Below are 16,104 nucleotides of genomic sequence, written 5' to 3' on the forward strand. Positions count from 1 at the left end.
GGCCCCTGGAAGGGCTATTGCTGGTTAAAAGCTCGCAGGAAGCTCGCCACTGAGCTCGGTGCTGTACAACCCCTGACACCTTGGGAGCTACTGAGCCTCGCCCAGGGCACTAGAGGGAGCGAAGCCCCGCCCCGCCCCGGGAGTAGGGGGCTGAACCAGGCGCGTTCCAAACTCTGCCCGCAGCAAACAGGCGTCACAAACAGGATTTACCTTATCTCCCCCTCCCGCTCATGGGCCCGTCCACCCGCCTCGTCTCTGCGACTCTAGCCAATGAGCAGGAAGCGCTTGGCAGCGCTCCTCGCTGACTGGGGAAACACAACTGTCCATCCTGAGGAGCGGACGAATTGCGTGGCACGGGCGGGGGAATTATCCCGCCTTCTCCATCCCCCAGCTCTTTCTCTCAGGCGAGCCCAGCCGGGGGAGGGGGGTAGGAAAGATGGCGGCTTTGAGGGACGCCGAAGATGAACGGGGAAGGTAACAGGCCCCGCCGTTACAGGCCCGTAGCGAGGCAGAGAAGAGGATTGTCCCCCCCTCCCCCAGCTGCCTGCTTCTGCGCGGGGGGATCTGCCCTGGCCACGCTGCGGCGCGGATCCTGGGGGCGGGAAGACTTGCTCCGCCCCCTTCCCGCCCCAGCGCGCTCCGGCTGGGGGGGGGGGGCAGGGGGTGAGAGCGCGGGCGCGTCGCGTGGGCCAGGCCTTCGGGCCGCGGTCTGGCAGGGACCTTGAGGCGCCGAGCTCGCGGGGGCTCTTGGCGCGCTTGCCTGGCCGCGAAGGGGCTTGTGGCGGCGGTCGCGGCGGGCTGTTCCCGGCAGAGCCCCGGGCCCGCAGTCAGGCTTGCACTGGGGCCGCGAGGCGCTGGCTTTGTCAGTCATCCTGCCGCCGCCACGTCTTAACGGTTAGTACAATACACCCCCCCCCCCCCCCCCGCCGGGGAGCTCCCAGTCAGCCCCCCCCCCCCCCCCCATGCGGGAGGCAGCCGCGCGGGGTGGCAGGCGGGAGCTGGCCCGTGAGAGGAGCCGATTTAAAAACTAGCTCCGCCCACAGACCGGCTCCCACCTTGCGCTCTGCCTCAGAGGGGGAGGCAGCAGCGCGGGAAGGCGGCAGCTTCTGGGTGGGTGGGTGCGGGGGCGAGCTCCCCAGGGACAGAGGCTTCTCCAGCATCCTGCCAGCCACCCACACACACAGTGTTGCCCATAGGCGTGTGCAGCACATTTCATTAGTGTGTGCACCCAGGGAATTTTTTTTTTTTTTTAAAAGGTGAACATTTATTGAATAATCAGAGGAGATGCTGGGAGCGAACGCAGGCTTTCTGTACATTTCTACGTTGGGCGCTTATTGCATAATACAACAATCTATACCTGAAAACTAAAAGAGCATATCATGTGATTAAATGAAAACACAAAGCTACTTTCTTTTGAGACATTAGGGTGTGCCTGGGCACACCCCCTGTGCACGCCTATGGTGCTGCCTCTGATAGAGAGGGAGACCTGCAGCACAGAGGCAGACTGCTTCGTAGCTTCGTAGCAGCTCCCACCTGCCCTCATCACCCTCTGCCCTGCTCCATCAGTCGGGGGTAGGCGGCTCCATGGGAGCTGGTGCTGCCACCTCCTCTTACCCACTTTCTGCCTCTGTGGGAAGCAGCAGGGAGGGTAGCAGGCATCTCTGCGGGAGCTGGTTCCCAACATGCATTGGCTCCTGCCTCCCTTCCTCCTTTCTCTTGCTTGGTCTGTTTCACAGGCAGCAAGAGCATGTGTGCATATAGTCATTTTAACAATTAAAAGACATCCCTAGCTTTTCCCAAGGTCAGTTTGATTTCACCCAAGCCCCCAGACTGTGACATGGGGTGTATACAGTGTGGTTACACTCATACTCTTTCCCCATAGAGCAAGATGTGAGATGCACCTGATTCAGTTCTTTTTGTCCCAGTTTCTGTCTTCAGGTGCATAGAGGTTTATCCTTTCTTGCCCGTTCTCTGTGGCACTTGTAACACCTGGCATTGCTGAATTAGGGCATGTCAAGCACCTTTCCGCACTTCATGTGACCTTTATCAGTCTTTAATTTTTTTCCCAGAAGAATGGCTCTTGTGAAAGAAGGGTTTTTGCTCAAAATGGAGCAGTGTAAATAACTCCTTTTTGTGCAAAAGCCTCTTGTGCAAAAACAGCCTCATTAATTATGCAAATGAGGTGTGGTGATATTCCATGCTTTGCCTCATTTGCATATGTTTTTGCACAAGAGGCTATAGTGTAGACATAGCCTATGAGTATGTGTGCAAAGACAAACCTGTAGCTGGCTCATGCCAGCTGTCTTGGGATCCCAGGACTCTAGCTGTGAGGTTCTTTCCTTGCAGTGTAGATTTCAAAGTTCATGCTTCAGCCAGAGTTCTTGGACCCTGCCACCTCGCCAAGGCCTAGAGCCTGGGCTCCAGCTTGAGCATGGAAGTTTACACTGCAATTAATTAACTCCTTAGCCTGATCACTTGGCATGGATTAGCTCCTGGTTTCTTTGCAATACACTGGCCCAAGAGTACATCTGTGTTGTGAGGTAGATGAACATACATTAGCTCTGATCAAGCTAATATATACTAAATATAGTATGGGTACAAACCTGTCCAAGACTTAGGTGCCTAGCTGCTGTGGCTTTTTTTAGCATCTTGGTTAGGGACCAAGTCGTTTCATCCGGCCCGCCCTGCCATGGCCCAGGCCAATCAAGACCAGCGGATGGGGAGTACACAAAGTCTGCTTGGCACTAGTGGGAACTGCCAGCTATTCAAAACAGCTGGTAGTTCTATCTAGACATGGTGCGCCTCAGCAGGGCATGGGTAGGAGACTTTGCACACTCCCCTGCCCCCGGGCCAATTGGGGCCTGGGGAGCGCTACTGAAAATGGCTGGTGGTTCCCTCTAGAGGCCATGTGCCCCTGGCAGGGGTAGACCTTCCATGCTCTGCTGCCCCACGGAAGAGTGTGCAGAGTCTCCTCTCCCCATACTCGGTGCCTAGAACCACCCTTTCCACCTAAGGCCCCACTCTTTCTGGGGCTGGCCCGTGACCACTACCAACATGGATGAAGTAGGCCTCCCTACAAAAATTATTGCCCACCCCTGATCTTGGTTCATATACTTCTATGTTATCTAGGGATGTAAAATCCCATTCAATCAGTTAACCAGATAAATGTTATGTTTAAATAGGATCTCACTGGTGGGAGGCTGCTCCAGCCAGGTCAAGCCCAGCCCACCATGGACAGGGGCTGTTCAGACTCGGCACCCTGCACTATGGGCAGGCAGGGAGCTGCTCCAGTCTGGCTGGGCTGCTAGTTAACTTGTAACTGGTACGCATGACCCAGTAGAGTGATGCTTACTGGTTAGCTGGTGATATCCCTAATGTTAGCTGAAAGTCACAGTTCTTATTTCAGTATAGACATACTTTATGGCTATGTCTACACTCGGGGCTTCTTACGCAATTATGCCTGTTTTTGCGCAAGAATCCGCAGAGCGTCCACACTGCCCCCCTGCTCTTGCGCAAGGAAATTTACAGTACTGCATGGTAAAAGAGGGCTTCTTGTGCAAGAGTTACGCTCTTTTTTAAGCTCCCTTGCGCAGGAGCTCTTGCGCAAGAGGGCAGTGTGGACGCTGGCAGGGATTTCTTCCGTAAGAGATCCCTATCGCTAAAATGGCCATCAGAGCTTTCTTGGGCAGGTGAGCGTCCACACTGCCATGGGCACTCTTGCGCAAAAGCACAGCTCACACATGGCAGTGTGGATGTGTTCTTGCGCAGGAGTTCTTGCACAAAAACCCTTGCACAAGATGTTCCTGCGCAAGAAGCCAAGAGTGTAGACATAGCCTATGTGTCTTAAAACCATAGGGTTAGAAGAGAGAGATGGAGTCATCTAGTCAAATCCACTGCCAAGAAGTTAGATTTGTGGTCTTAAGACAAGATTTAGACAAGACAGAAAGTGACTGGTAGAGCAGGGACTTTAACCCACTTTTCCCAATACCTAGCATACCAGCCACTGGACTAGGTGTTCTCAGTTGCAGGGGTAATCAACATTTTGTTTTTGGTAAAGGTTCAAATTTCTTGGTCAAGTTATAGTCAAGGTCCAGCCCTCAAAGAAGAAAATAATAAAATATAAGTAGTAAATACATAAATGTTGGTGTCAATTCAAAAGCATCTGCTGGTCTGGATTTAACCCACAGTCTCCTGTTGATTACCGCTGCTTTCTTGTATGTGCCTTGGTTTAGAGATTATCTCTTTTCATCAATTTAAAAAAATGTGCTAAATCACCAACCTTTTCTGTAAAGAAAACCTTGTTACTTAAAATATATTTGACTAGTTTTAGCAGTCTATATTTTAAGTACTTTACTATGCTAATACAAGTATTGTATTTTATATAAGAATACTTTCTTTGGAATAGACTATACTGCAGTCCTTTGATATTACATCTTCTCTGAGAGGCAAGACTGCCATCCCATTGACTTCTCAAGTGTGTGAAATTATCTGAGAGAGTTTTTGGGATTGGGGATTTTTTTCTCTCCCTACTCTGTAAGACATCTGCCTAGTTGACAATTAACAAAATTATTCTTGTTAACTCAAGGTGACGGTCTCCAAGTTGCCTCAAGATTGTATTCCTTAAATACAGCACAAACAATGTGCCCAGTCCTTTTGTTGTTTATTTTAATGGAGTCAGGATCAGTCCAGTTAACTAATTAATATACCTGACCTTCATGAGGAGGTGGTATTATTCCCATTTTGTACATGGCAAAACTGCAAAAGAGATATGAAGTGACTTTTACAAGGCCACATACCAAGTCAATAGCCCACAAATGGAATCCAGTTCTTCTGGCTCCAAGTCCAGTATCCTATCCACTGAACCACGCTGCTTTCTAAATGACGTATTTTACAAATGGAAACCTGAGGCAGATAGATTAAATGATTGGATGAAGATGTCATAAAATTGTTACAGCAGATCTGGAAAAGGAACCCAAATCCCGACTCCTGATTCAGTAGCCTATCCACAGAACCATTCCACCTTCTAAATGGGGTGTCAGATGTGGCAGCACAGTCTTATCCTTCAGTTATACATCTTTAAAATGTTTCTTTGGTAACTATTCTTCCATTAACTGTGTTTTGGAGAATATTTTGGAGCAATATTGTTCCTATAAACACACTGAACTCTGTGGAATCTTATCTTAAATAGAGTCCAAAAAACTTCAGTCATATGCAATTTAGAAATATTGGGAGTGAGGGAGAATTAATTCTCACTGTATATACGTTTTAATGAAAATATAAGAGGATTCTTTTAAATGCTGTAGTGTAAAAACACCATGCCAGGATTGTCTTTGCTAATATTACTATGTGTATGTAGCTTGTTCAGATATCTGATATAATATGTTAATCCAATTTTAAAAAACTGATTGCTTTTACATGAATCAGAAAAAATCAGTCTATGTTGCTTTGGGAATGAGATAACGATGATTAGGAATGTGAATGACTAGTCTACTTCTGATAACAAATGTTTAGGATAGTCGACTAGTCGCTTTCCCCCCTCCTTTTGCTGCCTGTATCAGAAAGAGGCAGTAAGAGGGGTGGAGGAGAGAGGATGGAATGCTTCAAAGCGGCAGCACCTCATGGAGCCCGGGGTCAGCTGAGGACTCCCCCACTGATGCTGGGCTACCCATGGCATTTCAAAGAGGCAGGTGCTGCCACTTTGAAACACCACATGGAGCACGGAGCCAGCAGGGGACTGCTTGAGTCCCCCCGCTGGCCCGTGCTCCCTGCAGCGCTTTTGCCTTTGAAGTGTAGCAACATCTCTGGGACTGTTGCTACACTTCAAAGGTGGAGGCGCCCTTATCAACTAATCAAACAGTCAATGCAGAGTGCATCTACTATTCTATTAGCCAATTAATCTAAATTTAACATCCCTAATGATGATCAGTAGGTTGGATTCAAAATAATTGCAGGCTTATATTGGCACAATATTTAGTTATGTTTATCGTATAATTTTGGAAAACGGGACGTTTTTGAGAGCTCTGGTATTTGTAAATCCTAAATTATAATCTTTCTTGTATTCTTAAGTGGTAGGATAAGCATTCTGTTCAGTTATGGGACATCTTTTGTTTGTTTGTTTGAGCAGAAATATAAAAGATAAAGCCAAGATCAATTTAAGAAAACACGACATTGGAAACAAGTTCTCCCATTTGCCACTAGCCAAAGCATCTATTCTTATGCCTTTAATGGTTAAAGATGGAAAGCTGCATGTGCTATTTACTGTCAGATCAATGAAGGTATGTGAACCAGAAGGTCAAAGCCAGCTGCATAATATCAAAAGTAAAATTAATGTATTTGCAAGATTGAGCTGTGTGAAAAGAAAAAAAGCAAAGCGAGAACTGTCAGTTGATAGTTATTAGGGATGTTAAAGTGAAGGGTTTTTTTGTTTTTGTGCAAACATGTAACCGCTTAATTTTTTAGCAATTACATTTTTACACACGGGGGGCTTTTAAGCTTCCTGCAAACACTAGTTCCCACCTGCTCCCCCCTTGTGCTGCTACCTCAGAGGGAGGTGGAGGGAAAGGCAGCTCCACAGGGGGTGGGGTGGCTCCCCATGCACACCAGCTCACCTCCCCTTCCCCCGCACTGCCCCGGGTACAGACGCAGGGGGAAAGGCATATAACCGAGAGGATTAACTGATGAGCCCAGGCTCATCGGTTAACCATGTGCTTGGATACACGTTCATATCCCTAATAGGTAGTCTGAATGTACAATTCTTACCTGTTACTGCATGCTTTTAGAGCATCTTCAAACACATATGCAAGCAAAATATCCATGGTTTTTTGCTTTCCACAGATGCAGCATCTCTTGAAAGGTGCAATAATAATGTTCCTACTTAAAAATCTTGAGACACTGCAATAAAACTTTTTTACAATAAGTGAGCAGCTACACCACTGGTAAAAGCTTTTTAACAAAGGTTATTATTATTTCATAGAACTCTCTATCTTTAAAGCAAAACTTCACATAAATATAATATAGAGACATGACTTATTCAGAGATGTTTTTCCACTGTTGATTTTTTTAATAAATTCTCTTCCACATTTAAATCTTTGTTTCACCATGTGAAAGTAATCATTTTAGTGACAGAGAGTTCCAAAGAGCTTCTTCAGTCTCTTAGGTGAAACAGAGAGATGGCAAAAGGCCTTGAAATTAGGGATGTGAACAACTAATTGACTAGCTCATAAGCTCTATAATGCTTATGGGATAGTCGACACACTAGTCAGCTAGTCGCTTCTTGCCCCCTTGCTGCCTGTATCCGAAAGAGGCAGCAAGGGTGGGGAAAGAGGAGAGGATGCTTCAAAGCAGCAGCGCCGCATAGAGCACTGGGCCAGACCCTGGGCTCCACGTGGTGCTGCCACTTGGAAATGCCGCGTGCAGCTGAGGGCCATCTGGGGGCTGCACGTGGCATTTCAAAGTGGCAACACTGCGTGGAGCCAATGGTCTACCACTTTGAAATGCCATGAGCAACCCGTGGCCAGCTGGGGGCTGCACGTGGCGTTTCAAAGCGGCAGCGCCATGTGGAACCTGGGATCAGCTGGGGACTCCCTCAGTGACCTGGGCTCCATTTAGCGCGGTTGCTTTGAAATGCCACGGGGAGCACAGGGCCAGCAGTGGATAGCTTGAGTCCCCTCTGATTCTGTGTTCCCTGCAGCACTTTCACATTGAAATGTAGCAACAGCTCTGGGGCTGTTGCTATACTGCAAAGTCGGAGTCATCCTTATCGACTGAATAGTTGATGCAATTTGCATTGACTATTTGATTACCCAGTTAATCTAAATTTAACATCCCTACTTGAATGTGGATATAAATTTTAAATGAGAGTATACAGTACAAAGCACACGATGATATAAGTAACATGTTACTATAAAATGCCTCTTTAATGTGATGTGAGAGTGAGGGATCTAGGCTGCATGGATAAACACCGTGTTCAGCTGTTGAGAGAGCTTCATACAGCTCTGACAGTGCATTTCTCTTCTGACTTCTTGTGGTCTTGTTCCAGTTGTCAGCCTTGTTGATTATAGAAGTCTACAATAATTTGGAGTAATTTTATGGACACAAGAATCTAAGATGAAATCAACGAACTTGTTATAGTTAGTAATACTCCTTTAATTTTCAGTTAAGACGATCACCAGGGGAAGTGTGCTTTCCAGGAGGCAAAAGAGAACCAACAGATAGAGATGAAATAGCCACTGCTCTCCGGGAAGCCCAGGAAGAAGTGGGACTCTATCCAGAGCAGGTGGAGGTCATCTGTAGGCTTGTACCTGGAATTGATAAAGTAAGGTGTACAAAAAAAAAAAACCCAACAACAAATCTGAATATTGTTAGGGAATGAGCTGAAAATTTGCATTTATTTCTATAAGCTCAACACTGACACATTTCAAACCTATAGCAGTAAATTAGCTTTTATTTTGTAATGGGAATGCATCCAGTATACTTCCTTTGTTCTGGAGATGTCTATTGAGGTATAAGTCAGTGTTGGTTTATAAGTTTTCAAGCTTCTATGCTCTAGCTATATTTCACATGTCGGAGAAAAGAAGTGCTGCATTTTCAAAGCAAAGAAAATGAAAGTAGTATCTCCTAATACTACAGTGGAATGTGTTATTTAGTACAGTATAACTCCGATAGTCCGGCATCCAACTGTTCCGCATTCCTGATACTCCGGCATCAAAATGCCATGCGCTCCTGACCAGCTGATTAAAAAGCCTGCTGCTCAGCACACTGCTGGCTGTAACCAGACAGAGCACAAGGTTGGGGGAGGGGAGTGGGATGTGTTACAGTATGGAGAAGAGTATTTTGCTTCAGCAAAGGGGAAAGAGAAGGGGAGGGAGAGGAGGATCAGGTTACAGCATGAAAGAGACAGGAAGTGGAGGGGAGAGGGAGGGAGATTGTGTCCTGGCCAGCTGTTAAGCCTTGCAGCTGTACCAGACCTCCAGATTCTCCAGCAAATCTGATAATCTGGCACCACCTAGGTCCAAAAGGTGCCGGTTTATCGGAAGTCTACTGTATTTTGAAACTAGAAGTATTTAGGTATAGGTAGCTTCAAAGCACCAATGTTCATAAAAAGGATAGTGATAGAAATGTAGCCGTGTTAGTCTGGGGTAGCTGAAGCAAAATGCAGGACAATGTAGCACTTCAAAGACTAACAAGATGGTTTATTAGATGATGAGCTTTCGTGGGCCAGACCCACTTCCTCAGATCAAATAGCGGAAGAAAATAGTCACAACCATATATACCAAAGGATACAATTAAAAAAATGAACACATATGAATCTCCATAAAAAGGAGAAATCTAGCTGTTAATATCAGTTTTCATAAATATTTTCCTGCCAAATGCATCATTCAGTATATCATTACACATTATAATAATTTGAAATAATACATATGCATTTGAATATACCAGAAGTGTTAACTTTTAATACTGTCTCTTACAGCATTATCTGCTTTTGTAGGTGTGTCTCAGCCAATTTCATTCTGAAAATTTTAAGGGTATATAAAATAGAAAAATGGTATAATGTAATCAATTGAATAAAAATATACTTAGCTACCTAATGGTTCTTGGTCCACAGAACTCTGCTCTGTTACCTGGACATAAGTCCAGAGTGATTATAAACTCATAAATCCTCTAGTGTTAATCTATATAGACTAAATGAGAATAGATCATGGTCATTCTGTTTGGAATAGTGACACTTCCTTGCTGATACTGCAGGGGATGATGGTTGGCTTTCATTTTAACAGTGTGTCAGTTTTTCATATTTATAACTAGAAGATTTACCCAGTGTTGCTCTGTTCCTTAACTCAAATAAGTTTTCTTTTTCTTAATTGAAATAATTGTTCTAGGGTGGGGCTGGAGATGAGGGATTCAGTATGCAAGCTGTCCCATGGAGAGGGGACAATCCCAGCCCTCTCTCACTGCAGCCGCTTGGGTCCAGGTGAGAAGCACCTGTCCGTGGCTGCTGCAGCTGGCACAGCAAGGAGACGAGTACATATCCCCTGGCTGGGGGACAGATAATCACATGGACAGACACATACACAAACTGACAAACTCTCTGACATATATAGTAGATAGCTATAGTCCCTTTCTCCACCTATGCCCACTTCTGGCCCAATGGGGTTATAGCTGTCTCAGTCCCCATCTCTGACCTTCCTTCTCTCCCCCGCCCCCTCCTGGGCCATGGTCATTCTGGAGTATAACTCCCTCCTGTCAGACCCCTCCCTTTCCATTTTATGAGAAACAGTCGAATTCCAGGCTAGGGATATTAAGGACTAGTCAACTATCTGATAAGCAAATGCTTATCGGATAGTCTACTAGTCGCTTGCCCCCCCCCCCCCCCCTTGCTGCCTCTATCAGATAGAGGCAGCAAAGGTGGGGAGAAGAGAGGGATACTTCAAAGCGGCAGTTCCTCGTGGAGCCCGGGGTCAACTGCTCTGTGCAGCGCTGCTGCTTTGAATGCCGTGGGCTGCATTTCAAAGCAGCAGCGCTGCTCAGAGCTCTGGATTCCCCATACTGGCCCCGGGCTCTGTGCAACTGACCCCAGTGCTGCTCTGCACTTGCCAGCTACCTGAGCTCCATGCAGTGCTGCCACTTTGAAATGCTGCAGTGGTGTTTCAGAGAGGCAGCACTACCATATTGACTAATTGAATAGTCGATGCAAAAAAGCATTGACTATTCGATTAGTCAGTTACACAATACTTAACATCTTTATTCCAGGCACCTCCCATTGTCCTGGAACAACCAAACACTTACCTTACTTTAAGTTATGAAGCTGCATACCAAAATTTGGTGATCCTAGCTCTTACTGTTCAGGAGAAGTTCTTGAACAAGCAAACTTAGACAGACACATTTCTAAAATATGTACTAAGAGCTGTATAAATAGGTGATGTTTGTGAATATCCTACTGTTTATATCAGTCACCTCTACTGTATGGAATATCACATTCCTTCACATATATGATTGTGTTGCCCTCTATCGGTAGCAGTGAGCAGAGACTCTAAACACTTTTCAGAGGGGTAGATTTGTTTGTCTGTTTCAGCAAAAATGAGGATTCCTATGGCATATTAAAGATTAAACACACTTATTTGATGTATCTGACAAAATGGTCTTCAGCCCACGAAAGCATATGCTCAATAAATTTTTTATTCTTTAAGATGTCTCTGTGATTTTACTACAGGCAGTCCCCGAGTTACGCGGCTCCGACTTACGTCGGATCCGCAGTTATGAACGGGGCCCTCCCTCTCCCTGGTCTCCAGCAGACCAGGGAGAGGAAGCAAAGCGGCGGAACACGCGGGCAGCGGGCAGCCCAGACGCGTCTGGGCTGTCCGCTGCCCGCGTGCTCCGCGGCTTTGCTCTGCTTTGCTCCCCGTCCCCCTGGTCTGCAGACCAGGGGGATGGGAAGCAAAGTGGCGGAACATGCGGGCAGCGGACAGCCCAGACGCCCGCGTGCTCCACGGCTTTGCTCTGCTTTGCTCCCCGTCCCCTGGTCTGCATTCCTGGAGTCAGCCGCTGATCAGTAAGCCCAAGGCAGAGCTGCTCTGCCCCAGCTTCCTGGAGTCAGCCGCTGATCAGTAAGCCCAAGGCAGAGCTGCTCTGCCCCGGCTTCCTGGAGTCAGCCGCTGGTCAGTTTCAGCAGCGGCTGAATCAGGACGCCTGGGGCAGAGCAGCTGGGAGGCTGCCGGGTTGGTCCCACAGCGCCGAGGAGCAGCGCTACTGAACCAACCCGGCAGCACCCCAGCTGCTCTACCCAAGGTGTCCCCGATTCAGCCGCTGTTGAAACTGACCAGTGGCTGACTCCAGGAAGCCCAAAGCAGAGCTGCTCTGCCCCGGGCTTCCTGGAGTCAGCCGCTGGTCAGTTTTAACAGCGGCTGAATCCAGATGCCTGGGACAGAGCAGCTGGGGTGCTGCCGGGTTGGTCTGGTAGCGCCAACCCTTGGTGCTGCGAGACCAACCCGACAGCACCCCAGCTGCTCTGCCCCAGGTGTCCCCAAGTCAGCCACTGCTGAAACTGATCAGGGGCTGATTCCAGGAAGCCCGGGGCGAGCAGCTCTGCCTCGGGCTTCCTGGAGTCAGCCGCTGCTGAAACTGACCAGCGGCTGACTCCAGGAAGCCCGAGGCAGAGCTGCTCTGCCCCGGGCTTCCTGGAGTCAGCCGCTGGTCAGTTTCAGCAGCGGCTGAATTAGGGACAGCTGGGGTGCTGCCGGGTTAGGTCCCAGCCCCGAGGGGCAACGATACGGGACCTACCTGACAGCACCCCAGCTGCTCTGCCCCTGGCTTCTCCGATTCAGCCGCTGGTCAGTTTTAGCAGTGGCTGAATCGGGGAAGCTGGGGGCAGAGCAGCTCCAATGGTCTGGCTGCCCGGAGCACTTCCGGGTTCCTGATGGTGCCGGAGCATCGGAGTTTTACTGTACATGCCTAAGTATCTAGTTGCGGAATCAGAGCCTGAAATTGCTTCCCAAGTATGATTGCTTCATAGATTTTCACTAGTGTTACAAATTTACTATTGTTCTAATGGATTATTTCTAAAACGTTTGACAAATACAGAACTGTCTTTTAAGTTGATGTTTTTTCTTCCTTTCAGATTGGTTCTTTGGTAACACCAGTTGTAGGATTTATAGAGGACACATTCCAACCTAAACCTAATCCAGATGAAGTGAGTGATGTATTTTTGGTGCCGCTGGAGTACTTTATCGAGCCATTAAAGTACATGACCTTGCCTTATAAAAGAGCAGATGGTGTTGCAAGTTGGCTGCACAGTTTTATATATGATGATCCTGAGCGTAAAACATCTCTTAGAATATGGGGACTTACTGCGCACTTTGCTGTATTTCTTGCTCTTGTAATTTTTGAAAAGAAACCTACATTTGACATTAATTATGATCTTGACAATTTATTTTCATCCTCTGAGAAGAGTTTCATGGAGCAGTATATGTCACTGTACAAAGGAAGCAGCAGCAAACTGTGAGCTGTGGGACAGCACATAAGTGTAACTAGTTGGTTTAAATTATTTTTCAAACTACACTATTTGATTTTTCTGAATCAGTAATTTCCCCATTTTAATGCCTTTATTGGATTACAAAGAATAAAGTGCTGATAGGTTAATAAACCCTAAATAAACTCACTTCTGTATTTATTTTACACATTTTTCATAGTCTTTGTGGTTAAGTCATTGGATTGGGATTCAGAAGAGGTACATTCCGTTTCAAGCTTTGTCACAGACTTCCTCTGTGATCTTGGATAAGTTACTCTCTCTGGTTCAGATCCTCTCTGTAAAATATGGATAACTCTTTTTTATTTAGAATAACAACAGTTCAGGACAGAACATGTATATTACTGTGTTTTGTACGGCACCTAGTATGATGAGGCTAAAATATTGGGGTCCTTGGGCACTGCTGCAGCAGTGCTTTAAACAACTTGTTTTTTGTTTTAGTTTATTAATATTAGAGCTTGTGCTCATATTGATGTTCTTCGACATCAAACTCCATTGTCCTCAAAGTGTATGGTACAAGCAATTACTCTGAAATATTCTATAGCTTTACAACTCAGCTATCTTCTGGAGGGTTCACCTTTTAGGATTCAGGTCTAGTCACATTTGTATCTCTACTGAAATAACTTGTTCCAAGTAGTGCCAGATATAGTGCTATTGGGTTTTCTGATATTATAACCTGTCCACTAGCAGCAAGAGGACAAAGACCACCAGCTTATTTCAGGTAGGCCAGTAAATAGTTGTCAGATGGTTAAACTTTTTAAAGGCACTCTATTAATTTAGGCTGGATTTGAACTTGCAGTTTAGAAGTGAATTTACCAGTCTTTAAAACCAGCTAATTTCCTCCACTCTGCAGTGGGAGTTGAGATCTTTTAGTATCAAGCTCTTTTGTTTGCTATCATGATGCTAGATTTCTGCTGAACACTCAGCTCTTCTAAGATATTAGATGAGCATGTGTTGTGGACAGTGGGCCTTCTCTCCTGTACTAGAGTGTTAGTCATGCCCTAGGGTATGTCTGCAATGCAATGCTATTTTGGGATCCTGGAGGTATCCCGAAATAGCTACTCCCGCGTCTTTTGAGCACGTCCGCTATTTTGAAATTTAGCGAACGCACTATTTCGCCATCCCTGTAAACCTCATTCTACGAGGAGTAAGGAATGGCTCGAAATAGTGGTTTATTTCTTATTTTGAGTTTCGGGTACTGTGTAGACGCACCTCTACTGACCAAGAATTGAGTAAGACACCAGATCTCTGCTGCCACAGTTCAAGGCTACTGTGTCTCTTTCCACTCAGTGGTTCAGCAAGGGTATCCGTTCTCAGATCCAGCTCCTCAGTCATTGCTTTTGTGATTGGAGACCCATGTGTTTCTCCCTTCTGACTGAAATATTCCCAGCCTGCATTGTTCCCTGCCTTCACTCTGTTTCCCAGCCCAGCTGTCCAAGAATGCCCGCTTTCTTTCTTCTCAGAGACTGATAACACAGTTACGGCCTTCTAGGGATGCTAAATATCGATTAATTCAATAATCGTGTAACTGTACAAAATCTTAGCCATTATACAATTATTTAATAGTCCCCAGGGGTGGAGCCAGTAGCCAGTGCACTCCTGGCTCCAGTCCTGCGGCAGAGAGGGGAGAGCAAGCAGCTACGTGGAAGCCAATATGCGCTGTCAGCCAGCTTGAAAGCGGGCTTCCCACATGTATGTACCCTCACTCTCTGCACTGCTGCTCTCTATCAGAGACAGGTGCTTTCAGATTCTCTACATCCTTTCTGTACCCCTTTGACCAAAACTGGACGGTGTAGTCATATTAATGTCTAACCATCTTTGAGTAGGGTTGTTACTATCACCTTTGGTGATTTGCATGTTATGCTTTTGTTACTGTAACAAAATTATATTTTCCTCTTTGTAACAGCATTACATTGGTATTTGCTATTTTTGTGTTCTTGGCATTCTCCAAAAAATACTTGGAATGATACCAATTTATATTTTTCTGTTTATTTTTTTTTACATTATATAATCAAATCCCTGATATTCTACAATTTAAATACCAGCACCAATAAAAGCTGCAGACACTTGCTCTTCCTGACCAGCTCTTGGTTTTCATTTAACTATTAGGGCCCACTTCTCTTAGGATGCTTCTGGACTGAAGGGTGGTTTTTTTTGGTTTTTTTCCAGAAAAACAAACGTTTTTCTGAAAAAGCTTCACTTACATCCACACTGCTATTGCATTCTTTCAAAAGAAAATCGAAAGAATGTAGGAGGTTTTCTGACTTTGTTAAACCTCATTCTACGAGGAAGAATGCCTTTTCTGAAAGAGCTCTTTTGGAAAAAGGCACGTGTGGACTTGGAAGAAGGAGATTTTTCGAAAGAAGAGGAAAGAGGAAAAAATACAAGTGCCCTGGTGACCACTCCATACATAGTAATCACAGCTTAAATGCGAGATAGCATCCATGCTGAATGGATGCTATCTTTCGAAAAAGCAGGTCGCTTTTTCGATGGGCTTTGGCAGTGTGGACGCTCTCTTTTGGAAGAAGTTTTTTTGGAAGATCTCTTCCAGAAAAGCTTCTTCCAAAAGAAGCCTACAGTCGGGGGCTACGTCAATACTGGCATGATCTTGCGCAAGAACTCTTTTGCAGAAGAGTTCTTGTGCAAAAACTCTTCCAGAAGAGAGCGTCTACACTGGCATGTGAATTTGTGCAAGAGCATCCAAGCCAGTGTAGATGCTCTCTTGTGCAAGAAAGCTCTGATGGTCATTTTAACCATAGGGCATTTTTGTGCAAGAAATTCATGTTGCCTATCTACACTGGCCTCTTGCACAAGAACAGTTGCGCAAGAGAGCTTATTCCTGAACGGGAGCATCAGAGTTCTTGTGCAAGAAGCCCTGATTTCATACATTAGAATGTCAGTGTGCTTGCGTAAGAACTCTCCGCCAGTGTAGACAGGCAGCAAGTTTTTGCGCAAAAGCATTTGCTTTTTCACAAGATCACACCAATGTAGACACAGGCTAGATGTACCCTTATCCTCACTCTGGAATTTAGAAATTTAAAGAAAGTTATGAAACTGAGTAGCTGAGTAACACTTGTCCAGGAATC

The 16,104-nt window shown here is 46.0% G+C and overlaps 1 protein-coding gene across 4 annotated transcripts; it reads left to right on the forward strand.

Annotated features, from left to right (window-relative positions):
* The first annotated feature begins 322 nt into the window (after positions 1-322).
* NUDT7 (nudix hydrolase 7) lies at positions 323-13,150 on the forward strand. 4 transcript variants are annotated; one of them, XM_006122435.5, is made up of 4 exons: positions 324-474; positions 6,125-6,275; positions 8,156-8,314; positions 12,611-13,150. In XM_006122435.5, the coding sequence occupies exons 1-4, from the start codon at positions 437-439 to the stop codon at positions 12,992-12,994; spliced, it is 732 nt and encodes a 243-aa protein (XP_006122497.1). In that variant the 5' UTR covers positions 324-436; the 3' UTR covers positions 12,995-13,150. The 4 variants fall into 4 exon arrangements, with proteins under 4 accessions (XP_025040117.1, XP_006122497.1, XP_075796141.1 ...); XM_075940026.2 differs by lacking the exon at positions 324-474 and adding an exon at positions 755-894; XM_075940025.2 differs by lacking the exon at positions 324-474 and adding an exon at positions 1,270-1,310.
* The last annotated feature ends 2,954 nt before the right edge of the window (positions 13,151-16,104 follow it).

The sequence above is a fragment of the Pelodiscus sinensis genome, chromosome 12 (genome assembly GCF_052426305.1).
Source record: "Pelodiscus sinensis isolate ZL-2025 chromosome 12, ASM5242630v1, whole genome shotgun sequence".
Classification (NCBI taxonomy): Eukaryota; Metazoa; Chordata; order Testudines; family Trionychidae; genus Pelodiscus; species Pelodiscus sinensis.